Source organism: Oncorhynchus clarkii, chromosome 3 (assembly GCF_045791955.1).
Source record: "Oncorhynchus clarkii lewisi isolate Uvic-CL-2024 chromosome 3, UVic_Ocla_1.0, whole genome shotgun sequence".
NCBI lineage: Eukaryota > Metazoa > Chordata > Actinopteri > Salmoniformes > Salmonidae > Oncorhynchus > Oncorhynchus clarkii.
Genome location: NC_092149.1, coordinates 73,551,231 through 73,578,574, shown reverse-complemented (window position 1 = coordinate 73,578,574; position 27,344 = coordinate 73,551,231). Strand labels below are relative to the sequence as shown.

General features: G+C 41.8%; 1 protein-coding gene across 4 annotated transcripts; it reads left to right on the top strand.

Annotated features, from left to right (window-relative positions):
• The first annotated feature begins 538 nt into the window (after positions 1 to 538).
• Positions 539 to 25,434, top strand: LOC139403870 (OX-2 membrane glycoprotein-like). Of its 4 annotated transcripts, none has more exons than XM_071147053.1 (8): positions 539 to 680; positions 1,507 to 1,572; positions 1,710 to 1,785; positions 5,785 to 6,105; positions 6,968 to 7,297; positions 14,695 to 14,979; positions 15,569 to 15,673; positions 22,701 to 25,434. In XM_071147053.1, the coding sequence occupies exons 3-8, from the start codon at positions 1,713 to 1,715 to the stop codon at positions 22,709 to 22,711; spliced, it is 1,125 nt and encodes a 374-aa protein (XP_071003154.1). In that variant the 5' UTR covers positions 539 to 680; positions 1,507 to 1,572; positions 1,710 to 1,712; the 3' UTR covers positions 22,712 to 25,434. The 4 variants fall into 4 exon arrangements, with proteins under 4 accessions (XP_071003154.1, XP_071003170.1, XP_071003161.1 ...); XM_071147060.1 differs by having other exon boundaries at positions 600 to 680; positions 1,507 to 1,577; positions 22,701 to 25,364; XM_071147069.1 differs by lacking the exon at positions 15,569 to 15,673 and having other exon boundaries at positions 22,701 to 22,939.
• Positions 25,435 to 27,344: the final 1,910 nt, after the last annotated feature.

The window sequence follows — 27,344 nt, the reverse complement described above, 5'->3', positions numbered from 1 at the left end:
TGGCAAAATATGTAGAATAGTAGGACATTTGCTCTAATCTAGCAATATTTATCTTAGGCTCATGGCAAAATGTGTAAAATAGCATGAGGGTAGCTATAAAACGGAACTATTTTATCTCTGCCCATTTAAAAAAAAAATCTATCCCCCAGAAAACGTTTTTAAAAAGCCCAAATGTACTTACTCTCAATTGAATTAAAGTCTGGTTTCTATAAACAAATGATCTGAACTGCAACGCCTGCTTAGTTTCACTTCAGTGTGTCTCTGCGTCTCTGTAGTGATAGAAATGGTCGTACACTCCCAATGTACTTTAAATGTAAACCACTAGATGGCAGCACTCTTACACCTCACGCTGTTGAAGCGATAGGTGCGCCTTTTTGTCCCCACTGTACACAAGTGCGATAAAAAGAACATGCAATTAATTCGCCCCAAAGCATGACTAGTGTTGGAACCATGACGTTCATACATTGAGAAAATACACATATTTCAGTTGTTGCCCAACATCCTTTCTTATGCACACTATTTGGTCCTGATTTGTAGACTCACAGATGGGCGGTGTTTCATCTGGAGCTGCTCTTTACAACCGTAATAGACAGTCTATGAAATAGATGTAAATACACGGACCATGAGAGTACAGTGATCGGGACTAGCTGCCAAAGTAACGCCCGCAAGCTACAACAGAGGTAAGCTTTTAATTATATTTTAAGATAACGTTTCAGGATAGAAAGTGGCTTGTAGTGCCCAAAGTCGCTCTAATTATTTGGATTCTACTTTGGATTTTTATATTCTGCATCATACACCAGTGAAATCTTTGTTTAAATGTTGATCCTTCATTGTTATTTGTTCCATAGCTTATACTAGCTGTATTTGGCTGGGGTAACAGGTATATTGTATCACTAATATGGTCCACTTAAATGTTGGTCGGCTAATGAGTTCCTTTAATGTTGTGACAACATCAATGTAGTAGCAACAATATATAGCCTATTTGTAGCTAAAGAAAATAGTTTTCAGAGAGATGTGAGATGATTCCGTGCTCCCTTTTGCTCTGGTCAAATTGACAAAGCAAAATGGGATTGTGTTCATGAGCTAGCAGGTTTTTTTTTTTACAGTAATTATTTTAAAGATTGTCAGGTGGCTTAATCTTATTCAAGAAATTGAAACACAGCCTTCTGGGTATGACTCAAAACAGCCTTTATTTTCACTGTGGAATCAAGGTTTTTCTTTTACGTGTGTTAGGCCTAATTACGGGCTGTGCTGGGTCAGAAGTGATCATTTATCCTCAATGGAGCAAGTGGAGACTCATTCTGCCAGAGAAAGGCAGCTGGCCTGTGTGTAATGGCCAGTCCATTGATGGTAGAATGAAGCCCTTCATTTTGCCTTCACATTTCTAAGGTTAAGTAACTGATCCCATGTTAACAGTTCAGAGGCAGATTTCCACACTGGATTAAGCCAGATTCGTGGATGTGTGTGTTTGTTTCACCCTCTGTGTGTTCTCCTTATCTTTCATAGGAGACGTGTGTCAAGAGCAGATGTAAGATGAGGCTTGTTTAAACCACTCAAACAGTGTTCAGATCTGTAAGGTAACATCCTTTCAGATGATTGTACAGAAACATGGTTATTTAAAATGATTTTAGTCCGTGGGGGCCTACCCTGGTCCTGGAAAGCTTTGAACTTTGACCCCCGTCCATGAATGTCTACTCTGCCCAATGCAGACTATGATGTGTGAGTCCTCCCTGGTGCGATGCCTGCAGCTGCTTGTGTCCTTACTGATGGTGGTCAGACTGCAGGGTGAGTGGACATAGCACTAGACAGATTGACACATTTTTATTTCTATTAGTAAGTTCACCACATTATTGTGGTTATGCATGTTTCCACCAAACAATATGTTGTGTACAGTGTTACACATTTACAGTGTCTTCAGAAAGGATTTATATTTCCTTTGTCTTATTCCACATTTTGCTTTGTTACTGCCTGAATGTATTCAAATAAAATAAATGGCTCACCCATCTACACACAATACCCCATAATGACAAGACGGAAACATGTTTTTAGTCATTTTCGCAAATTTATTGAAATTTAAATACAGAAATATCACATTTAGATAAGTACACTACATGACCGAAAGTATGTGGACATTTGCTCATCGAACACCTCATTCCAAAGTCATGGGCAATGATATGGATGGAGTTGGTCTAACCTTTGCTGCTATAACAGCCTCCACTCTTTTAGGAAGGCTTTCCACTAGATGTTGGAACATTGGTGCAGGGACTTGCTTCCATTCAGCCACAAGAGCATTAGTGAGGTTAGGCACTGATGTTGGGCGATTAGGCCTGGCTTGCAGTTGGCGTGCCAATTCATCCCAAAGGTGTTCAATGGGATTGAGGTCAGGCCTCTGTGCAGGCCAGGCAAGTTCTTCCACACTAATCTCGACAATCCATTTCTGTATGGACTTTTCTGTGTGCATGGGGGCATTGTCATGCTGAAACAGGAAAGGGCCTTCCCCAAACTGTTGCCACGAAGTTGGAAGCACAGAATTGTCTAGAATGTCTTTGTATACTGTACCGTTAAGATTTACCTTCACTGCAACTAAGGGGCCTAGCCCGAACCATAAAAAACAGCCCCAGACCATTATTCCTCCCCCACCAAACTTTACAGTTGGCACTATGGATTCAGGCAGGCAGCGTTCTCCTGGCATCCCCCAAACCCAAAGTCGTCCCTCGGAATGCCAGATTGTGAAGTGTGATTTGTCACTCCAGAGAACGCATTTCCACTGCTCCACAGTCCAATGGAGGTGAGCTTTACACCATTCCAGCCGACGCTTGACATTGCTCGTGGTGATCTTAGGCTTGTGTGCGGCTACTTGGAAATAGAAACCCATTTCATGAAGCTCCCGATGAACAGTTCTTGTGCTGACTTTGCTTTCAGAGGCAGTTTGGAACTCAGTAGTGAATGTTGCAACCAGGACAGACAATTTTTACGGGCTGTGCGCTTCAGCACTCTGCGGTCCTGTTCTGTGAGCTTGTGTGGCCTACCACTTCGCGGCTGAGCCGTTTTTGCACCTAGACATTTCCATTTGACAATAACAGCACTTATGGTTGACTGGGGCAGCTCTAGCAGGGCAGAAATTTGACAATCTGACTTGTTGGAATTTGGCATCCTATGATGGTGCCACGTTGAAAGTCATTGAGCTCTTCAGTAAGGCCAATCTACTGCCAATGTTTGTCTATGGAGATTGCTTTGCTGTGTGCTCGACCTGTCAGTAACGGGTGTGGCTGAAACAGTGGAAAGCAGACTGAACCAAGTTTTGCTCTAGGAAAATCCCTGTGCAAAACTTCCTAGTCCTTGCATATGACAAGAAAATATGGAGAGTGGAACTCAGTAATGTATTGGATTTGTCTGAAACATAACACTTTCTGTTCAGAACAAAAAGTGAATTGCTTTGCCACATTTCTTTCAATATTAATTTAGTGCCGTGTTGCAAACAGGATGCATGTTTTGGAATATTTGAATTCTGTACAGGCTTCCGTTTTTCGTTCTGTCAATAAGATTAGTATTGTGGAGTTACTACAATGTTGTTGATCCATTCTCTGTTTTCTCCTATCACAGCCATAAGCCTCATGGTGAAATCCCTGTGCGGTTTTCTTCCCCTCCGGGCAACTGAGTTAGGAAGGACGCCTGTATATTTGTAATGACTGGGTGTATTGACACACCATCCAAAGTGTAATTGATAAATTCACCATGTTCAAAAGGATATTCAATGTCTGTTTTTTTTAACCATCTACCAATAGCTGCCCTTCTTTGTGAGGCATTGGAAAACCTCTCTGGTCTTTGTGGTTGAATCTGTGTTTGAAATTCATTTCTCGACTGAGGGACCTTAATGTATGTATGTGTGGGGTAAAGAGATGAGGTAGTCATTCACAAATCATGTTAAACACTATTATTACTCACAGAGTGAGTCCATGCAACTTTTTGTGAGACTTTCACTCCTGAACTTATTCAGGCTTTCCAAAACAAATAGGTTCCATACTTATTGACATACAGTGCCTTGCAAAAGTATTCGGCCCCCTTGAACTTTGCGACCTTTTGCCACATTTCAGGCTTCAAACATAAAGATATAAAACTGTATTTTTTTGTGAAGAATCAACAACAAGTGGGACACAATCATGAAGTGGAACGACATTTATTGGAACTTTTTTAACAAATCAAAAACTGAAAAATTGGGCGTGCAAAATTATTCAGCCCCCTTAAGTTAATACTTTGTAGCGCCACCCTTTGCTGCGATTACAGCTGTAAGTTGCTTGGGGTATGTCTCTATCAGTTTTGCACATCGAGAGACTGACATTTTTTCCCATTCCTCCTTGCAAAACAGCTCGAGCTCAGTGAGGTTGGATGGAGAGCATTTGTGAACAGCAGTTTTCAGTTCTTTCCACATATTCTCGATTGGATTCAGGTCTGGACTTTGACTATGCCATTCTAACACCTGGATATGTTTATTTTTGAACCATTCCATTGTAGATTTTGCTTTATGTTTTGGATCATTGTCTTGTTGGAAGACAAATCTCCGTCCCAGTCTCAGGTCTTTTGCAGACTCCATCAGGTTTTCTTCCAGAATGGTCCTGTATTTGGCTCCATCCATCTTCCCATCAATTTTAACCATCTTCCCTGTCCCTGCTGAAGAAAAGCAGGCCCAAACCATGATGCTGCCACCACCATGTTTGACAGTGGGGATGGTGTGTTCAGAGTGATGAGCTGTGTTGCTTTTACGCCAAACATAACGTTTTGCATTGTTGCCAAAAAGTTCAATTTTGGTTTCATCTGACCAGAGCACCTTCTTCCACATGTTTGGTGTGTCTCCCAGGTGGCTTGTGGCAAACTTTAAACGACACTTTTTATGGATATCTTTAAGAAATGGCTTTCTTCTTGCCACTCTTCCATAAAGGCCAGATTTGTGCAATATACGACTGATTGTTGTCCTATGGACAGAGTCTCCCACCTCAGCTGTAGATCTCTGCAGTTCATCCAGAGTGATCATGGGCCTCTTGGCTGCATCTCTGATCAGTCTTCTCCTTGTATGAGCTGAAAGTTTAGAGGGACGGCCAGGTCTTGGTAGATTTGCAGTGGTCTGATACTCCTTCCATTTAAATATTATCGCTTGCACAGTGCTCCTTGGGATGTTTAAAGCTTGGGAAATCTTTTTGTATCCAAATCCGGCTTTAAACTTCTTCACAACAGTATCTCGGACCTGCCTGGTGTGTTCCTTGTTCTTCATGATGCTCTCTGCGCTTTTAATGGACCTCTGAGACTATCACAGTGCAGGTGCATTTATACGGAGACTTGATTACACACAGGTGGATTGTATTTATCATCATTAGTCATTTAGGGCAACATTGGATCATTCAGAGATCCTCACTGAACTTCTGGAGAGAGTTTGCTGCACTGAAAGTAAAGGGGCTGAATAATTTTGCACACCCAATTTTTCAGTTTTTGATTTGTTAAAAAAGTTTGAAATATCCAATAAATGTCGTTCCACTTCATGATTGTGTCCCACTTGTTGTTGATTCTTCACAAAAAAATACAGTTTTATATCTTTATGTTTGAAGCCTGAAATGTGGCAAAAGGTCGCAAAGTTCAAGGGGGCTGAATACTTTCGCAAGGCACTGTATTACATCCAGGCTGTAACACATCAAAATGTGGAATAAGTAATGGGCAGATCAGTCAAACAACAAGTGCATGATTTGTTTGACTGATCTCTGATCCCTGTTGTCCCCTCCCCTATCCGTGTCCCAGGCAAGGTAACGGCCCCTGAGCGCATGGAGGCCCCAGTGGAGCTCCCCTTCACTCTGTCCTGCATGGTGTCTAAGGGGCGTGGGGACAGCCTGAAACAGGTGCGCTGGCTGGATGTCCAGAACAAGACTCTGTTGACCTACGAGCCCAGCCAGAAGGACAGCGTGAGCGGCCAGCAGCATGTAGAGCTGGCACCCTCCCCCAAGGACACCTCAGCCATCACCATCCGCAGGGTGGGCTTCAGAGACGAGGGCTGCTACACCTGCATCTTTGACCTTTACCCCTCAGGATCGCAGGAGGGACGCACCTGCCTCACCGTCACATGTGAATAGAGGAGAATGTTCAGATTTCCTCTTTGTCATTGCTGTGTTACTCTGTGATTGTAGTCTGAGTGTCACAGCTGAGTATGTCCCAATCATTGTTTTGTACTTCTCTCTTTCCTGCCCTCCTTCACTCCCTCCTTGCCAATCTTTGATCTTAGAGGAGTTAATACCTCAACAGGGGGATGGAGGAAGGGGGCAGAGGTTTTCTGTATTCAGATACAGTGGCTGGAGGCGTTACGGGGACAAACAACAGGAAGAGAGAGAGATGATTAGAAAGAAAGGGCTGGACATAGGGTGTTTCTGGTCAGCAGCATGGGCACTCACATAACATTTCAAATGAGCCTGTTGTTGATTCTGAACTCAATTTATACTCCATTTTCTGCCCGTCCTTTGTTTGGTGCCTTTCTTTGTTCTCAGTGGACTCCGTGGTTCCTTGCAACCTGTCTGGAGACTGATTCAGGAAAGGAGATACCTAGTCAGTTGCACAACCGAATGCATTTAACTGAAATGTGTCTTCTGCATTTAACCCAAATCCTCTGAATCAGGTATTCACTCCTCTTTTGATAAACCTCTATACTTTAGGGATGTACTCTGATGGATGTAGAGAGATGTCATGACTCCCATCCCCATGTGCTGTTGTCATATGTTCCCATATGTAGCATAGAAGCCGTGGGAGCAGACCCATGTATTTCTGACAGGTCCTGTGCGGTCACAGACTGTGAGGAGAGGAGGGCTGAGGAGGGGAGGCTCATACTGCTAATCAGAAACTGCTGTTGCAGACAGAATGGTAGATACACAGATAGCATATTACGTGTGTGTGTGTCTATCTGTTTGTGTGAACATGTTGTTTTCCTCTCCTCCAGCCCGTGTGACTGCGGAGGGTAACAAGACAGCGGTGAGTGGTAAGGCGGCAGTCCTGTCTTGCTCCTATGGCCTGCCAGAGAAGGTACAGCAGGTGCTGTGGAGACACACAGCAGAGCAGGGGGACTCCAGCGGAGTAGCCTCCTATGCCAAGCGCAGCGACCCCATGATCGAGCCGCCCTACCAGGAGAGGGCCTGGCTGACCCCCTCCCTCTCCCACAGCCAGCTGTCCATCAGACCAGTCAGCATCCAGGATGAGGGCTGCTACACCTGCGAGTACCACACCTACCCAGAGCGAACCAAGAGTGCTACCGTCTGCCTCACTGTCTTTGGTAGGAAAGGTTACTCTACATACACCTTCTTCACTGTTGTTGCCAGGGTTAAGCTAAACATCCTCCTCACTGTCTAATAGCGTCTACAGTAATGATAGTAACTTATAGTAATGATAGTAACTTATAGTAATGATGATTAAATATATTGCCAGCATACCCACCTTCAGGTGCTTGCGCTTTACACTGTGTTGAATGGGTTTACTGTCGAGTGATGGGTAGTGCATGATGTTTGAATCCCCAGCATGATAGTTAACATGATACAGACCTGACTGTGCTGAACAAACCAGACTGGTGAATGCTCTCTTTCACTTCATAGAGAAGAGTTATCACTCCTCTGTTATAGTAATATACAGTGCAGACCCTAAAGTGAGAAATAATACTGCTGTTGTGATTGGCTGATGGTGGTCGATATGTTGTCAAATATTAGGTTAGAGCACTGGGAGTTTTTTTTGGCGGTTGCTTCTGCATAGTTTCACCTAAGGAAAGGAGGGAGATTATTTGACAAATGTGTGTGTGTGCACGAGTGCGTGCTCTGACCTCTGTGTCCACTGACAGCGTTGACAGTCTTAAATGATGGAAACTGTAGAAGTAACAGTGAAAGAGGCAGTTTAACAACATGCCACTACTTCTATTTGATGACTACTGCTGCTACTTCTATTTGATGACTACTGCTGCTACAGTATTCTGTAGCCCAAAGGTTCTCCCTGAACAGATAGATGTGTTTGATGTAAGCTGGGACCTGAAGGCAGCTCCAAAGGGATTGAGGTGGAAAGGAGTGTATCAAATACTGAGCTGTTCTTGACATGTTTGTGGCTGAAAATTAGGTCCATCTGTTGCTGGTAAGGGCTCTTCAGGGAAGAAGTACAGGTACACACACACACACACACACACACACACACACACACACACACACACACACACACACACACACACACACACACACACACACACACACACACACACACACACACACACACACTAGTTCCAAATCAGTGTTTGTTCATCATTAGTTTTCTGGCTGTTTGAAGTTGTAGTAAGTGGTGTTTGTGTGATTAAGTGGAACACAAACCCAGGCTGGTGGTGTTTCCATAGAAATAAGAATGAATAGAACGGACTTGGAAGCTCTAACCCTGGCAATTGACTGGTACACTGGTACAGACAGGCCTGGTATTGTGATGCAATAATTTCCATGTTATTTTGAAATGTTCTATAAACTGATGCTGGATTGCCATGGTAATGTAGAATGTTCATTAAAATTATGCTAACTGATGTGGCTCATGCAATGGAATGTATTTTTCGTAATGTCAGTTGAATTGACTCAACAAATCATAGCAAAGATTGAAGGGTACACTTCCTGATTATACTTCCTGGCATGGGTACACTCAAAATGGCTGCCAGTCCACCCATTATGCCATCATTGACTTGAATGGAGACGCCCTTTCTATTCATTCTTATTTCTATGGCTGTGTCTCACTGAGGTAACACTGACAGAGAGTTTACATTAGCACTGAAGAATGGATCTATTAAAGGGAGAGAGGGGGGAGTAAAGTGTGACACCCAAAGTCATGACTGTATTACTGTTTCAGGCAGACAGTGCTCCCTACTGTCTCATCAACCCCCCCTCTCTCTCCCATTTCCCCTTTCTCTCTTTCTTGCTCTCCCTCTCTCTGTCTTTCCCCTGTCAGCCCAGTCAAACAGCAAGGCATTTGTCTCAAATTGAACTCCCAGCGATTCAAACAGAAAAGCCTGTGCCATATCTCTCAATTTAATTATTTCAATTCAATTTCAATTCTAGGGCTTTATTGGCATGGGAAACATATGTTAACATCACCAAAGCAAGTGAACTAAATAATCAACAAAAGTGAAATAAAGAATAAAATGAACAGTAAACATTACACTCACAGAAGTTCCAAAATAATAAAGACATTTCAAATGTCATATCATGTCTAAAATACAGTGTTGTTATGATGTAAAAAAGGGAAAATAAATAAGCATAAATATGGGTTGTATTTACAATGGTGTTTGTTCTTCACTGGTTGCCCTTTTCTTGTGGCAACAGGTCACAAATCTTGCTGCTGTGATGGCACACTGTGGAATTTCATACAGTAGATATGGGAGTTTATCAAAATTGTTAGTTTTTTTTTTTTATTCTTTGGGGATGTGTTAATCTGAGGGAAGTATGTGTCTCTAATATGGTAATACATTTGACAGGAAGTTAGGAAGTACAGCTCAGTTTCCACTTCATTTTGTGAGCAGTGTGCACATAGCCTGTCTTCTCTTGAGAGCCAGGTATGCCTACGGCGGCCTCTCTCAATAGCAAGTCTATGCTCACTGAGTCTGTACATACAGTAGTCAAAGTTTGGGTCAGTCACAGTGGTCAGTTATTCTGCCACTGTGTACTCTCTGTTTAGTGCCAAATGGCATTCTAATTTTAAATGATTTATACTTTTACTTTCAATTCTTAAGTATATTTTAGCTATTACATTTACTTTTGATATTTAAGTATATTTCTAACAAAATACTTTTAGACTTTTACTGTGAGACTTTCACTTTTACTTGAGTAATTTTCTATTAAGGTATCTTTACTTTTACTCAAGTAGGGAAAGGGGGATACCTAGTCAGTTGTATAACTGAATGCATTCAACTGAAATGTGTCTTCTGCATTTAACCCAACCCCTCTAAATCAGAGAGGTGCGTGGGGCTGCCATAATCGACATCCACGCCTTGCTCAGGGGCAGAACAACAGGTTTGATCCAGTAACCAAATGCTCTAACCACTAGGCTACCTGTCACCAAGTATGACAATTGGGTACTTTTTCCACCAATGATTAAACTGCTATCATTACCATCACCCCTACTGCCCGTACCACTACTATTTGGAAAAGTAATCACAACAATAATAATAATAGTAATAACAATAATACTAAAACAATGAAGTTACTGATTACTATGCAGATATTATTCAGTGTCTCTCAGGCTATGGGAGGCAAATACATATTTGGCTGGAAGAGCAGCCGTTACTCATTCACCCATGAGTATCTTTTGTTTTTCCTCTGAGATTAATAAATTAGCATTTGGAATAAATGTAGTAATCTCTGTGAACAATGAATCTGATGGTGAGGAATATTTATCAGAGTAAAGGAGAAAGTGCATCTGTTTCTACCTCCCTTGTCGTGGAGAGACCACATGCACGCTCTTCTTTGGGAAGCCATGTCTTTTTACGTCTGCTGGTTTCTATCGGTGGTCACTCAGCCTGTACTTGGTAAGGATCTGTCTCTGCTTCATATCTTTAACAGAGTAGAGATAATCAGCCAATTCATATTCTCTGTTCAGAGCCAGATTATAAGGGCACAAGGCAAGACCCATATGCAGACATGGGAGGCAGATGTTTGAGTCTTGATATTTATTAAACAATCCAAAAGGGGAAGGCAAGAGAATGGTCGTGGACAGGCAAAAGGTCAAAACCAGTTCAGAGTCCAGGAGGTACAGAGTGGCAGCCAGGCTCGAGGTCAGGGCAGGCAGAATGGTCAGGCAGGCTCGAGGTCAGGGCAGGCAGAATGGTCAGGCAGGCTCGAGGTCAGGGCAGGCAGAATGGTCAGGCAGGCTCGAGGTCAGGGCAGGCAGAAGGGTCAGGCAGGCCGGTACAGAGTCCAGAAAACAGGCAAGGGTCAAAAACCGGGAGAACTAACAAAAGAGAATAGAAGCAGGAGTACGGGAAAACTGCTGGATGACTTGAACATACAAGATAAACTGGCACAGAGACACAGGAAACAGGGATAAATACACCAGGGATAATAAGCGACACCTGGAGGGGGTGGAGACAATCACAAGACAGGTGAAACAGATCAGGGTGTGACACAGATAGCAATTTAGTCAGCTTTGGGATTATGTAAAAATGTTCCAATGTTGTAAATATGAGTCCTTAGATTGGTTCATGATTTAGTTTATTTGAATTCTTTCTTTTGAAGCAGTGCTGGTGTCAGCTTGGTTGGTGAAGTCCAACACCAGCTGACTAAGAGGGCTCGTTTCTGTGCTCAGCTCTTGGGTTTAGGTGTAGCCAAAATGTGAATCATATTTTTTGTACTTTCATTGCCACTGGAAAACGGCCCAATTCTGCCCTACATGAATTATCCAGCATAATTCTGCATGTAGGGTTTGAATTGGATGTTTGTCCCACATTTTAAAGTCCAGTTTATTCAGTGGCCCCCAAACCTCACTCCCACAAAGAGCTATTGGTAGGATTACACTGTCAAATATTTTGGTCCACATTCTAATTGGGTAGTTGATTTGGAATCATTTCATTTTAATTGGGTAGTTGATTTTGAATAATTTCATTATTATTGCATACATTGCTCTGAGGGCTTTTCTTTGAGTGCATTCACTGCCATATTAAAGTTTCCAGATGGAGATATGGTCAGACCAAGGTAGGTGTAATTGTGAGTGTTCAATTATGGTGTGGTTCAAGGTGAATATATTTTTGTGTTTCTGACATCTGGCTTTTTTTCTGGAAATTTCATAATTTTAGTTGTTTTTTATTTACTGCCAGGGCCCAATTATGGCAATATTGTTCTAGAATGTTAAGGTTCTGTTGAAGAACCAAATCATCAGCATATAGCAGGTACTTTGGGCTACAGAATGGTCCAACATGTCTGCTAATTCATTATATAAATGATGAAAAGGTTTGCACTCAAACTGCAGCCTTGTCTCACACCTCGACGTTGCGAAAATAGTGATGTTCTTTGGTTTTTGATTTTTATTGCACACTTGTTTTCTGTGTGCATACATTTTATGAAGCAATTAACAACCAAGTCCACTTTGGAGAATTTTGAAGAATAGCCGTTCGTGCCAAATAGAATCAAATGCTATGTTTAAAGTCAATAAAGCAAGCAAAGATTTTAGCCTCTTTTTTTGATGGACGTGTTTATCTCTCTCTCTCTCCCCCTTTCTCCCTTTCCCCCTCTTCACTGGTATTCTGACCTTGTTATCATACTACTCTCCCTTCTCTTTTTCTTAGTCTGCCTGTTTTAGAATGTTATTCTGTTTCTTGTTTGAAGTCTGGGAGGAGGAGGAAGACAGATTAAAATATAAGGAATAAGACTAACAAGGAGGGAAAGAGACTTGATTTCTTTCTCTGTACTGTATGACATCACAGTGCTATGTCAGTAGATAGCAGTATTGGTACACATCACAGTGCTATGTCAGTAGATAGCAGTCTTGGTACATATCACAGTGCTATTGCAGTAAATAGCAGTCTTGGTATATATCACAGTGCTATGTCAGTAGATAGCAGTCTTGGTACATATCACAGTGCTATGTCAGTAGATAGCAGTATTGGTACACATCACAGTGCTATGTCAGTAGATAGCAGTCTTGGTACATATCACAGTGCTATTGCAGTAGATAGCAGTCTTGGTATATATCACAGTGCTATGTCAGTAGATAGCAGTCTTGGTACATATCACAGTGCTATGTTAGAAGATAGCAGTCTTGGTATATATCACAGTGCTATGTCAGTAGATAGCACTCTTGGTACATATCACAGTGCTATGTTAGTAGATAGCAGTCTTGGTATATATCACAGTGCTATGTCAGTAGATAGCCGTCTTGGTACATATCACAGTGCTATGTTAGTAGATAGCAGCCTTGGTACATATCACAGTGCTATGTTAGTAGATAGCAGTATTGGTACATATCACAGTGCTGTGTTAGTAGATAGCAGTCTTGGTACATATCACAGTGCTATGTCAGTAGATAGCAGTCTTGGTACATATCACAGTGCTATGTTAGTAGATAGCAGTCTTGGTATATATCACATGCCAGTAGATAGCAGTCTTGGTACATATCACAGTGCTATGTCAGTAGATAGCAGTATTGGTACATATCACAGTGCTATGTTAGTAGATAGCAGTCTTGGTATATATCACATGCCAGTAGATAGCACTCTTGGTACATTGCACAGTGCTATGTTAGTAGATAGCACTCTGGGTATATATCACAGTGCTATGTCAGTAGATAGCAGTATTGGTACATATCACAGTGCTATGTTAGTAGATAGCAGTCTTGGTATATATCACATGCCAGTAGATAGCACTCTTGGTACATATCACAGTGCTGTGTTAGTAAATAGCAGTCTTGGTACATGTCACAGTGCTATTGCAGTAGATATCAGTCTTGGTACATATCACAGTGCTATGTCAGTAGATAGCAGTATTGGTACATATCACAGTGCTATGTTAGTAGATAGCAATCTTGGTACATATCACAGTGCTATTGCAGTAGATATCAGTCTTGGTACATATCACAGTGCTATGTCAGTAGATAGCAGTCTTGGTACATATCACAGTGCTATGTTAGTAGATAGCAATCTTGGTACATATCACAGTGCTATGTTAGTAGATAGCAATCTTGGTACATATCACAGTGCTATGTTAGTAGAAAGCAGTATTGGTACATATCACAGTGCTATGTTAGTAGATAGCAGTCTTGGTACATATCACAGTGCTATGTCAGTAGATAGCAGTCTTGGTACATATCACAGTGCTATGTCAGTAGATAGCAGTCTTGGTACATATCACAGTGCTATGTTAGTAGAAAGCAGTATTGGTACATATCACAGTGCTATGTTAGTAGATAGCAGTATTGGTACATATCACAGTGCTATTGCAGTAGATAGCAGTCTTGGTACATATCACAGTGCAATGTTCTGTTGTCTGAATTCCTCCTGGGGTTGCTCCACCTCTACCACAGATCTACTCCAGATTGGTGGTTCATGTGGTTCAGTTGAAACGCCTGTTAAGACACTCTACTGCAGCTGTGCTATCAGGGCCAAATATCTGTGGCCAGCCAGATCAGTTCTCGCCAACACAAACGTTCTAAATTCCAATGAAAAACATTCCTACCACAGCTCTGAGAACAGACAATTGAAAACAGAGATGATTTGTTGCGTATGGATCTCAAGTACAGTATGCACATAGTCACAAGATTCCTACAGTTGTTAGTTTTTTCACATATTGATTTTATCTGTGACATCCATTCTCTGTCCAAATAAGTCAATTTTCTCTTGTGATCCAGGTCATCAATTTTTTTACCTTTATTTAAATTGGCAAGTCAGTTAAGAACAAATTCTTATATACAATGAATGCCTACTCTGGTCCAAACCCTAACCCGGACGCTAAGCGCCGCCCTATGGGACTCCCAATCACAGCCGGTTGTGATACAGCCTGGAATCAAACCAGGGTCTGTAGTGACGCCTCTAGCACTGAGATGCAGTGCCTTAGACTGCTGCACCACTTGGGAGTCACTAAGCAGGACCAAGTCATAGTTAAGTGAACCCACCTGAAAACACACTGATTCACTAAACCCAACATTGATCTTTGATTATCTCTGTGTCTTCCCCAGTACTGCCTAAACCCCAGGTGAGCTACAAAAACACATCTCCAGGGGTGATCGAGGCCAACTGTACAGCCGTGTCACGGCCCCCGGTGGAGATAGTGTGGAACGCGGAGAGGGACAACCGCACTATGGGTCCCCCTGTGACATCACAGCTCCAGCAGGGGGATGGGACCACCCTGGTCATCAGCACCCTCACTGTCCAATCAGGGCTGCTGAAGGACGTGTCCGTCAAATGCCTGGTCCACCATAAGGGTCTGGAGTCACCCATCGCTGTGTCTATGAACACCAAGAGTGAGTGAGACAAACACGAATGTGCACGCACACACAGACATATACACACGCACACACATTTTGGGAGGAGACAGTGCTATGTTATCTTGGCTCAGAGCTAACATTTTTCTTTAAGTAGCCAGACCAAACCAGGACAAAGCCAAGAATACTGATCCTTGAGTGATGGATAAACATGAATGACTGACCTAAACACAGTGTTTAAGATTTGAGATCTGTTTTTGTTGAAGTCATTGCTAAGTAGGGTTAATGAGTGTTCATGCCCAAATGGTCAAATCAGATATGTACATAATGAAATCCAAACTTAATCTGAACCAATCAACATGTACTTTTAAAAAGTTAGAATTGTTTCTAGATGATTATCTTTCTCTCACTCTCTCTTTCGCTCTCAATCTCTCTCAATCTCTCTCTTTATCTCTCTCCCTCTCCCTCTCTTTTACTGTCTCTCTCTTACTCTCTTTCTCTTTCACTCTGTCTCTAAATCTCTATCTTATTCTCCCTCTCACTGTCTCTTTCTCCGTGTTTCTCTTAATCTCTCACTTTTTCTATTTTTCTCTGTCTGTCTGTCTGCTCTCCCTCTCTCTCTCTCTAGTTGGGACAGCTCTGACCATCTTAATCTCTGTGACCACTGTAGCTGCTCTGCTGGTCATATGTCTCTGCTTCTGCCTCTGGAAGTGTTTCCTGCGCAAAGAAGATGGTGAGTGTGTGTGTGTGTGTGTGTGTGTGTGTGTGTGTGTGTGTGTGTGTATCAGTCTCGTCTCTCTCTCTAGGAAGTCATCCTTCACTCTCTCCCTCCATAGATCTCAAAGAAGGTGTCCACTGACCTCATTGACCTCGTTGGCTATTTTGTAGCTCTCAGGCTAATGGTTGTCACCAGCATGATTCCCTACAGCTGGGATGGGGGGGTTTCTCCAGGAATCATTCAGTGTGTGTTTCTCTGTCTGTCATGGGAATTGTGTAACTACAGTGTGTTTATGCTGTGTGTGTCTCTTGTGGGAGTACCATATTGTTCCTGTTCCCTTCAGTTCCCTGGTATGTTCTGGCATGTGTTTTCCTGACTGCCTCACCACCTTGACATTCATTTCCGAGGAAGTTGGTCATGGATGACCTGGTTGCTACTGTTTGGATGAGAGGTTTATGGCGACACAGTGTGTGTGTGTGTGTGTGTGTGTGTGTGTGTGTGTGTGTGTGTGTGTGTGTGTGTGTGTGTGTGTGCGTGCAAGCGTGCGTGCGTGCGTGTGCGTGCATGGGTGCGCGTGCATGTGTGTGTGTGTATGTGTGTGTGTGTGTGTGTGTGTGTGTGTGTGTGTGTGTGTGTGTGTGTGTGTGTGTGTGTGTGTGTGTGTGTGTGTGTGTAAACACCCTCACAGTACAATTGTGATGGAAGAAACTGAGGTCATTCTGAGGTCATCATCACTTTCATTAATTGAGTGTTTGAGCACGTACAGTAGCCATGAAAACACCCTGGAATATAATGGTGTGTGTGCATGCATGTGTTTGAGAAAGATATATGGAATTATGCATCCTTTGAAAATATCAAACCTGTGGTTGGCATTTGTATAATTTGCCCGATGCCCTAAAGACAAAAGGACAATTGTTTTACATTGTTTGCTACATTTAACCAGATACCCTTAGGGGCCAAGGTGTATCCATTCCTGAATCTTAAAATTCACAGCCGTGACTTATGTATGAGTGGGGGGAATCGATCACATGAAAATAGAGCTCTCTGTCCTTGTATCTATCCATCTCTATGCTGACAGCTGTCTCTAGTCACTACAGAGGAATTACAAACATAAAACTTTGCAGCTGGCCAGATGGAGCTGTTTTTAGTTGCTATAGTAGATCTGGTGGTTCTCAGAATGGTAAAGGGAACCAATACAAGACGCTACCACCCCAACTTTACATGGGGGGAATTGACAGTCAGCTTGCCTATTACCTGCACTCAACCTGCACTTTGCCTGTTGCCCTAACTTTGGCCTCTTTCTCTATGGACTATGGGGTCATTTAATCTTAGGGATAGACCCTTTTTTTTCAATTTTCGCCTAAAATGACATACCAAAATCTAACTGCCTGTAGCTCAGGCCCTGAAGCAAGGATATGCATATTCTTGGTACAATTTGAAAGGAAACGCTTTGAAGTTTGTGGAAATGTGAATTGAATGTAGGAGAATATAACACAATAGATCTGGTAGAAGAAAATACAAAGAAAAAAAGAATAGTTATTTTTCTACCACCATCTTTGAAATGCAAGAGAAAAGTCCCAGTTCTAGCCATCACTCTGGTGTCCATACGATGGCAGCAGTGTATATGCAAAGTTTCAGACCGATAACTTGAAGTATGAGCGAACTACATGGCATTTAGTGTGAAGTCACCCAGGTACATTTGGGAAAATCGTGAAGGAGACATTTGCATTAGTATTACATTTTTCTGCAAGAATATCATCAAATCTGTATACTTGGACTTTGATTTAGATTTTCCAGTATTAGTAGCCATATTATAAGTTCAACATTTGCAAAACAACCAGTTTTCATAACTTCATAAATCTGAATATTCTTAAAATTTTTGTCCAAAGGGAAAAGGCATGCTGTCACAAAAGGTTAGCACCTACATTTTGCGACAGACAGATACTCCCGTAAAGCCCAGCTCATTGGCTATATAGCTATCTTTGTTTGACCCCGATTGGTGCTTATTTGACAAAGATACAGTCGATCAAATGAAGATCGGCCACGTCATCGGTTTGCCATGAAGGCGTCGAGAAAAAAAGTGTTTTGTCGTTAGGAGCTCTCCTCAAACAATAGCATGGCATTTTTTCACAGTAATAGCTACTGTAAATGGGATAGTTCAGTTATATTACCAATAATTTAAGATTTCAGCTGATATAAGACCCTTATACTGTATGTACCGACATTTGTTGTTTCTCTAAAATCTGCGATGGTGACAAAAGGCTCTGCAAGATTTACAGCTGTCCCGTTGATGGGACGCCGATCCTTAATTAAAAGAACCTCTGTTTCATCGCTGGTTTCAGCATTGCTAGTGCTCTGTGGAGAATGGAGATGTTATACATAAAGGATAGTAAGGGATACAACAAAGAGTGTGCCCAAACTCATGACATTTTGTCAGCATGTGATTGTCAAGCAAATAATTTGTCATTCTCACGGTTATTGATCGTTAATTAACATAAACACGTTCAGCATCTCCTGGCTTCCACACACTGATGCAGACTGTTGAAACATCTACATTTTAAAAAGTCTAATATATCCATGAAATATAGTCTACACCATCACAGTAAATCCATTATTTATTTTAGACAGGTCTAAAGAAACATGATATGAAGAAAATGTAGCCTATTTCAGAAGAACAGAATAGCATATTCTGAGTTGTTATTATTATCAGCAGGCAGCCTAGTGGTTAGAGAGTTGGGCCAGTAACCGAAAGGTTGCTAGATTGAATCTCCGAGCTGACAAGGTAAAAATCTGTCGTTCTGCCCCCGAACAAGGCAGTTAACCCACTGTTCCTAGGCAGTCATTGTAAATAAGAATTTGTTATTTCATTTATTTAACCTTTGATTAACTAGGCAAGTCAGTTAAAAATAAATTATTATTTACAATGATGGCCTAGGAACAGTGGGTGTCACGCCCTGACCATAGAGAGCCTTTTTATTCTCTATTTTGGTTAGGTCGGGGTGTGACTAGGGTGGGTAATCTAGGTTGTTAAATTCTATGTTGGCCTGGTATGGTTCCCAATCAGAGGCAGCTGTTTTTGTTGTCTCTGATTGGGGATCATATTTAGGCAGCCATTTCCCCACTGTGTTTTGTGGGATGTTGTTTATGTGTAGTTGCCTGTGAGCACTTAATTTACTTCACGTTTCGTTCGTTCTTTATTGTTTTTGTGCGTTTCATTCAATAAACATGTGGAACCCATATCACGCTGCGCTTTGGTCCGAATGTTATTATGACGGTCGTGACAGTGGGTTAACTGGCTTGTTCAGGGACATAACGACAGATACAGTGCCTTGCGAAAGTATTCGGCCCCCTTGAACTTTGCGACCTTTTGCCACATTTCAGGCTTCAAACATAAAGATATAAAACTGTATTTTTTTGTGAAGAATCAACAACAAGTGGGACACAATCATGAAGTGGAACGACATTTATTGGATATTTCAAACTTTTCAAAACAAATCAAAAACTGAAAAATTGGGCGTGCAAAATTATTCAGCCCCTTTACTTTCAGTGCAGCTGTAACTCTCTCCAGAAGTTCAGTGAGGATCTCTGAATGATCCAATGTTGACCTAAATGACTAATGATGATAAATACAATCCACCTGTGTGTAATCAAGTCTCCGTATAAATGCACCTGCACTGTGATAGTCTCAGAGGTCCGTTAAAAGCGCAGAGATCATCATGAAGAACAAGGAACACACCAGGCAGGTCCAAGATACTGTTGTGAAGAAGTTTAAAGCCGGATTTGGATACAAAAAGATTTCCCAAGCTTTAAACATCCCAAGGAGCACTGTGCAAGCGATAATATTGAAATGGAAGGAGTATCAGACCACTGCAAATCTACCAAGACCTGACCGTCCCTCTAAACTTTCAGCTCAAACAAGGAGAAGACTGATCAGAGATGCAGCCAAGAGGCCCATGATCACTCTGGATGAACTGCAGAGATCTACAGCTGAGGTGGGAGACTCTGTCCATAGGACAACAATCAGTCGTATATTGCACAAATCTGGCCTTTATGGAAGAGTGGCAAGAAGAAAGCCATTTCTTAAAGATATCCATAAAAAGTGTTGTTTAAAGTTTGCCACAAGCCACCTGGGAGAACACTAAATATGTGGAAGAAGGTGCTCTGGTCAGATGAAACCAAAATTGAACTTTTTGGCAACAATGCAAAACGTTATGTTTGGCGTAAAAGCAACACAGCTGAACACACCAACCCCACTGTCAAACATGGTGGTGCCAGCATCATGGTTTGGGCCTGCTTTTCTTCAGCAGGGACAGGGAAGATGGTTAAAATTGATGGGAAGATGGATGGAGCCAAATACAGGACCATTCTGGAAGAAAACCTGATGGAGTCTGCAAAAGACCTGAGACTGGGACGGAGATTTGTCTTCCAACAAGACAATGATCCAAAACATAAAGCAAAATCTGCAATGGAATGGTTAAAAAATAAACATATCCAGGTGTTAGAATGGCCAAGTCAAAGTCCAGACCTGAATCCAATCGAGAATCTGTGGAAAGAACTGAAAACTGCTGTTCACAAATGCTCTCCATCCAACCTCACTGAGCTCGAGCTGTTTTGCAAGGAGGAATGGGGAAAAATTTCAGTCTCTCGATGTGCAAAACTGATAGAGACATACCCCAAGCGACTTACAGCTGTAATCGCAGCAAAAGGTGGCGCTACAAAGTATTAACTTAATAAGGGGGCTGAATAATTTTGCACGCCCAATTTTTCCGTTTTTGATTTGTTAAAAAAGTTTGAAATATCCAATAAATGTCGTTCCACTTCGTGATTGTGTCCCACTTGTTGTTGATTCTTCACAAAAAAATACAGTTTTATATCTTTATGTTTGAAGCCTGAAATGTGGCAAAAGGTCGCAAAGTTCAATGGGGCCGAATACTTTCGCAAGGCACTGTATTTACCTTGTTAGCTCCGGGATTGACCCAACGCTCTAACCACTAGGCTACCTGCCGCCACTTCTTAACTGACAGTTAAATGAAGGTTAGAATATATATACTTTTTAAATGTTACGCCCTGATCTGGCTATGCCATATGGCTGTAGGCTACACAGTTCATTTAGCAGACAAGATCTGCTTTGAATTCCATGGCATTATTTTAGATTATTTTATAGTATAAAGAATTCAATTGAACATAGTTGAATAAAATAGAAAGAATAATTTCTCCAAATGATTTGAAGGAGTGCACACATGCGGCTATTCTGTGTTGAGCGGTTAACAAAGAAGAAGGTCCTCCTATATGCTTCATTTAGAGTTATTTATTTAACTTTAGTTATGATACAGATGTAAGGCTATATGTTTTGATGTTGTTATCAATTTTAAGGCTGAATGATGCAATTAATGATGATTTGAAAAAAGCATGAAAGGCATGAGCTCTGCTCTGTTTCTTGCGCAGGCTGCACACACTTCATCAGTCTCTCATTCACAATTTGACAAGCACTTGATCATATTCTCACCCATCAGACTATTCTTAATTTAATCTGGTCTTTACATATAGAATTATTATTTGATTATTAATATTTTGTACTTTTTACCTGTTTTTCTCCCCAATTTTGTGATATCCAATTGGTAGTTACAGTCTTGTCCCATCACTGCAACTCACGTATGGACTTGGGAGAGTGTTGAAGTTCGAGAGCCATTCGTGCTCCGAAACACAACCCTGCCAAGCCGCACTGCTTCTTGACACACTGCACACTTAACCCGGTAGCCAGACGCACCAATGTGTCGGAGAAAACATTGTAAAATTGGCAACCGAAGTCAGCTTGCAGGTGCCCGGCCCGCCGCAAGGAGTCGCTAGAGAGTGATGGGACAAGAAAATCCCAGCCAGCCAAATCCTCTCCTAACCGCCTCATGGGTCTCCCAGTCACTGCCAGCTGTGACACATTCTGGGATTGAACCCAGGGCTGTAATGACACCTCAAGCACTGCAATGCAGTGCATTAGGCCACTACGGCACTTGGAAGGCCAGTGGAATTATTTTTTATTTCGAGTGGCCACAAAACAAACTTAATCCGTAACCTGCACTCGAATAGTGAATGGAAGTTACTTGCTGTTATGGTTTCAAGCATAGGCAGCGAGTCCATAAGGATAGGGGAAGCTAAGATTTTCCTAAAGTAAATTGAATTAAATTGCCAAAATTATATATCCTAATTAACATACTCCTGTCTATACAGAAATAAATACAATAATTCTAAATAGAATACTAAAGCATGATCTGGACACAGAGGATTTTTACCTTCTTTTTTAAAACAAGTTGTGGATAATTTTTTATCATATTGCCTACAGTCTGAAGGAAAGGCAGCACGTGGAATTTGGGCAGATTGTTCTTGAGTTGCCACTGTCTGTCAAAAGTAGAGAGGCCAAGCCAGGCATGTCGCAATATTTTTAAAAAAACACTACAGGATAACATTGTTTAGAAAGGAAAGGGTTGATGCTGTAAAGAGAAGACAATGAAAATACTCATCTGTTTTTTAGTTATCAAAAAGGTGACTTTTGTCAATATATTAGGCTCTATTTACTCTCAGATTTAAAAATGCTAATTAGCATCAAAGTAGACATCATTCAAAACTACAAATCCCTGCAAGCTCCTGCACATCATCTCCAGCTGACACCTTTGCTAACAGTTATTGTGTCAATTTAAAACTTGCACAAGACAGTTCACAGAATTGTCAATTTAAAGAAATGTACCTAATTTATTAATGACTACTTTTAACTAATATTCAATACTTAATCCAGAGATACCTACCTTTGCCTCAATTTGGCATTCTCGTCCAGATCATAATGGCGTTTGTATTTCTTTATGATAGCCACCCTTGCAGCTAAATATCATTTCATTTTGGGGGGTAAATACAGGGAAATATATTTCTAAAAGTCACCTTGTCCTAAAGAGATTTACAAAGTTATCAAAACTTATTCACGCCAGGGTGTATTCTCTCTCTGTCTGTTTATTTTTCTCTCTCTTTCACTCTCTCTCTCTCTCGCTCCTCTGCACAGACGGAGTCTGAAAGGAGGAAGTGATATTCAACCAATCAGAGACTGTTCCTCAACATTCTGCTGCACCTTCAGAAGTGAAGCAAGGCCCACCTCAAGAAGAGGACACACAATACAATCCATCATGACCAACATCACAGGGTCACTGAGAATCTGAATCCATCCACTCAAAACACCAATTGTTTAGTCACAATGGCTTGTACTCACCAGTTTCAAGAGTTTCATAGTAGGAGTGCTGATATGCGATCAGATTTCCCTTTCAGATCATAATAAACATGGACAGTCACATACCTGACCCTAGGTCAGCACTCCTACTCTGAGACTCTTTGAATACGGCCCAGAATAATCACAACACATCCTAACAGATCTGAACCTAACCTTGTCCTCTGATAACCCCAATCAGCATCGATATATATCATGAGGTGTGATGCTAATTATTTGATTCTTGTAACTGCCTTGGATTCTTTGTGCTATTGTAAAGTATGTTCCCGAGATGAAAGGGACTATGTCTGTGGGGAAAACCATGAAAACTCTGAATGAGAAGTGAAAATACCTTAGTCTACCAGGGTATTACAGTATTCAGTGGCCCTCACGTCTTGTGATACACTGAATGCAGAAGAGATGAGTAGTTATTGTATGGGAATTTACAAACTTTAAAGTCCCACTTTAGACCACTGTAATGCAGCTTCTGTGGAGGACCTACCCTTTTGAACCCCCCAGAATGCACTCTATTTTCATTCTATTCTCAGTGTTTCATGGGACAGCCTGCTTTGCCAAGTTATTTGCCAATTAAGTGTACATAATGTGTATGCAACTGACAGTATTTAGCTAAGCGTGATTTCTTTCTGGAACCTCCTACAGATGTAGGATCTTAATTTGATCACCATGTGGAGGGAGAATTTTCCTGCAGGAGAATTTTCCTGCAATGTAGTGTAGTTGAGGCGTAAAAAGGCTTCTAAAGTTTGTAATTTCCACTTTGAAATTTCAGACTTGATTTTCCCTTATGAAAAATTGGTAACACTTTATTTGAAACCCAGTGTCATAACAAGTTAGAACGCCATCATAACCATGTCATAATATGTCATAACAACTGACATAACTTGTAAAAACCTGCCATAATATTGTCATAACACTGTCATGACCCATATATTTACACATGTTGTGACATACAGTATATTGCGTTATTTTGTGGGTGGTTATGACATCTACACAAATGTGTTTTTTCTTTCGTTTAAAAGTTTGTTTCTTAATTACTTTGTGGATGTTGTAATGAATTCTTTACAAGTATCATATTTCAAATAACTTCACCACCCTGTGTCACTTTACTTGGACTAAGAAAATACACTTTATGACACTGTTAAGAAGCATTATGACCATCATAAAGCCAGATAGGCCTATCAGGTACCTGCCCTAATGTCAGTCATCAGTCAAAAAGAGGGTGTCTTGTCCTGCTCCTGAAATCTGCTCCTGCATTCATCCCAGTCATCAGAAACTGAGCATTGGGGTAGGTGCATGTCTGACACCAATAACAATATTCATATAACATGGTCAATAAATACAAAAATCTATAACATAAACATAGTGTTGACATGAAGTGTTTGCCCTCGTGTGGTAGGTTTTGTGGGGTTTGACACTCTTATGTAGGTGTCATAACCAGCCATATAATAATGCAATATATGTCACAACAGGTCTACATATATGTATCGTGACAGTGATATGACCATATTATAACAGGTTATGACAAGTTATTTCAACTGTTATGAAATATTAGGACATGATTATGACCGTGTCAAGTGCTACTGAAAAATGGATCATCTCCTACAAAAATGTTATATCCTACCTAATAATTCACATGTTCTGTTGCTGCAGGGTTCTTTTCCTGCTGTATCAAACTGGCTCAATTTAAAATCCTACATCTGTTGCATGCTGGCAATGATAAAGCTATCTGTAAGGGTTCAACCGCAGGTCTCAGACATAGACCACTTACTCAGAACTCTAGCAGAGTTGGCGAGAGGGTGGTGGAATATATGCTCAGATAAAAATATTTTATACAATTATACCATTAATGCCATTTTTATCATGGGGAGAGGGTGAATAACTGTAGTTATGAGTTGTTTGTGAGTGTGTGTGTTTTCAGATTCCATGGTCAGATGGTTTAATGTGATTCCCAGTAGAAGACGTGCATGAACATGTGCAATGGCTTTCCTTTTTAATCATTGCCACCAAGGAGTGGCCAGGCCATCAGTATTATCAGGTCTCTGCAGATTTAAGCTTCATGAAATGCTGAACCGATTTACTTAATCTGTATAGGCATCAGATAGTAGTCAAGGTTAATTGCCTTTTTAGGAGAAAACTGTCATGGTTTGCTATCATAATGCATCTTCCGTGGTACTTCTCTAATTGCGTCATCATACACTAGTTTTTTCCCCAGTATGTACATTGACTGCTGTGTTATGTGATGTAACCATTGAATATGTGTGTGGGGGGCTCTTACCAGATAACATGTGTTTCATAATGTGCCTTCTCCCAGAGTCACTTCACATGCTGAAAAAGCAACTAACCAGATCAAAGGTCAACACAGCCCCGTATGAAGGAAGATGCTGTCACTTGAAAATGTACTGTGTGATGAATACGTGATGAAATGTAAGATAAAAACATTTAGAAAAAGGTCTGGTGTATTACTGGTTACAAAATATTTGACACTTAATACTGAACATTGAAAGTTGACAAAACAAAACTGAGGTTTTTGAGTTTGTATCCCAGGAATGGAATTCTGGGGCCAGTCTCTGTACACCTGGATTGACTTTAAAAAGAGAGGGGGGAAAGGTGGAATTATTCTCCTCTTGGCTGTTTGTCCATATCTGGCTTCCATATGCACTTTGTTCCAAGTCTGTTTTATCCTGAGCCGGGGTGTTTGATAGGGGTACCGAGCTTTGGAGAATAAACACACACACACACACACACACACACACACACACACACACACACACACACACACACACACACACACACACACACACACACACACACACACACACACACACACACACACACACACACACACAGCTGCAAATAGGCCAGCATCAATCTGTAAGGGCAGCTCTGCAGTGAAGTCTGATTAAAGTGTGTTTATTAGCACTGTGTCCTAAACACTGCCCTCTGTGACTGCCCTTTGTGACTGCCCTCTGTGACTGCCCTCTGTGACTGCCCTCTGTGACTTCCCTCTGTGACTGCCTTCTGTGTGGGACTGTGTTCTCTTGGCTTGGTGTGCAGTAGAACAGATTATTGTCTGAAAATTGAATGTTTTCTTATGAGAGATCAGATCACTAGTTTTCCACGCAGTTTTAGCATGGCCAGGAATGTGTTTGTGTGTCTTCAGAACTAAATCCACAACCTGTTCCATTTCTTCTGCACATTGTACACTCAAGAGGAATAGATGCTTTCTCTATCAGTATAAGGTTTGATCATGGAATAGTACTGGAATCTGTCATCATTCTCACGTTTGCTCCAAACCCCCCCTCCAGTGACACACCCAGTTTTCCTCATACTAATGAGACTGAGTGTAGTGTGTTGTTAGGGTTGATTTTGGACCAATCCCACAGTCATACCCCCTCTTACACATCTTGTCCACCCTGTCATAAGGTTTCTGGGACTGTAGTGCGATGAAGTCACATGATTTCTGTATGACCTCAATCTGGATGCAGTCTGTCATTTCTCTCTCACCACCCATCTACCACCCCTCCATCTATCCATCCATCTACCACCCCTCCATCCATCCATCTATCCATCCATCTACCACCCCTCCATCCATCCATCTATCCATCCATCTACCACCCCTCCATCCCTCTATCCATCTACCACCCCTCCATCCATCTATCCATCTACCACCCCTCCATCCATCCATCCATCTACCACCCCTCCTTCCATCCATCCATCCATCCATCCATCCATCTATCCACCCATCTATCACCCCTCCATCCATCCATCTATCCATCCATCTACCACCCCTCCATCCATCCATCTATCATCCATCTACCACCCCTCCATCCATCCATCCATCCATATACCACCCCTCCATCCATAAATCTATCCACCCATCCATCCATCCATCTATCCACCCATTTATCCATCCATCTTCCATCCCTCCATCCATCCATCTATCCATCCATCTATCCATCCATCTATCCACCCACCCATCCACCCATCCATCCATCCATCCATCCATCCATCCATCCATCCATCTATCCACCCACCCACCCATCCATCCACCCATCCATCCATCGAACCATCCATCCATCCATCCATCCATCCATCCATCCATCCATCCATTAATCCTCCCACCCACCCACCCATCCACCCACCCACCCACCCACCCACCCACCCACCCACCCACCCACCCACAATCCCACCCACCCACCCACCCATCCATCCATCCATCCATCCACCCACCCATCCATCCATCCATCCACATCCTCCCTCCCTCCCTTCTTTCCTCAGATGGCGTGTTCTCGCCACCCCTCTGGCGGCTGAACGAGGGCTTTGTCCTCTAAAGAAAACATACATTGCCACTAGTGTGTCCAGGGCTGCATCTAAGGCCAACGAGCAGATATGAGAGTGGGGGCTGATTGTGTGTGTGTGTGTATGTGT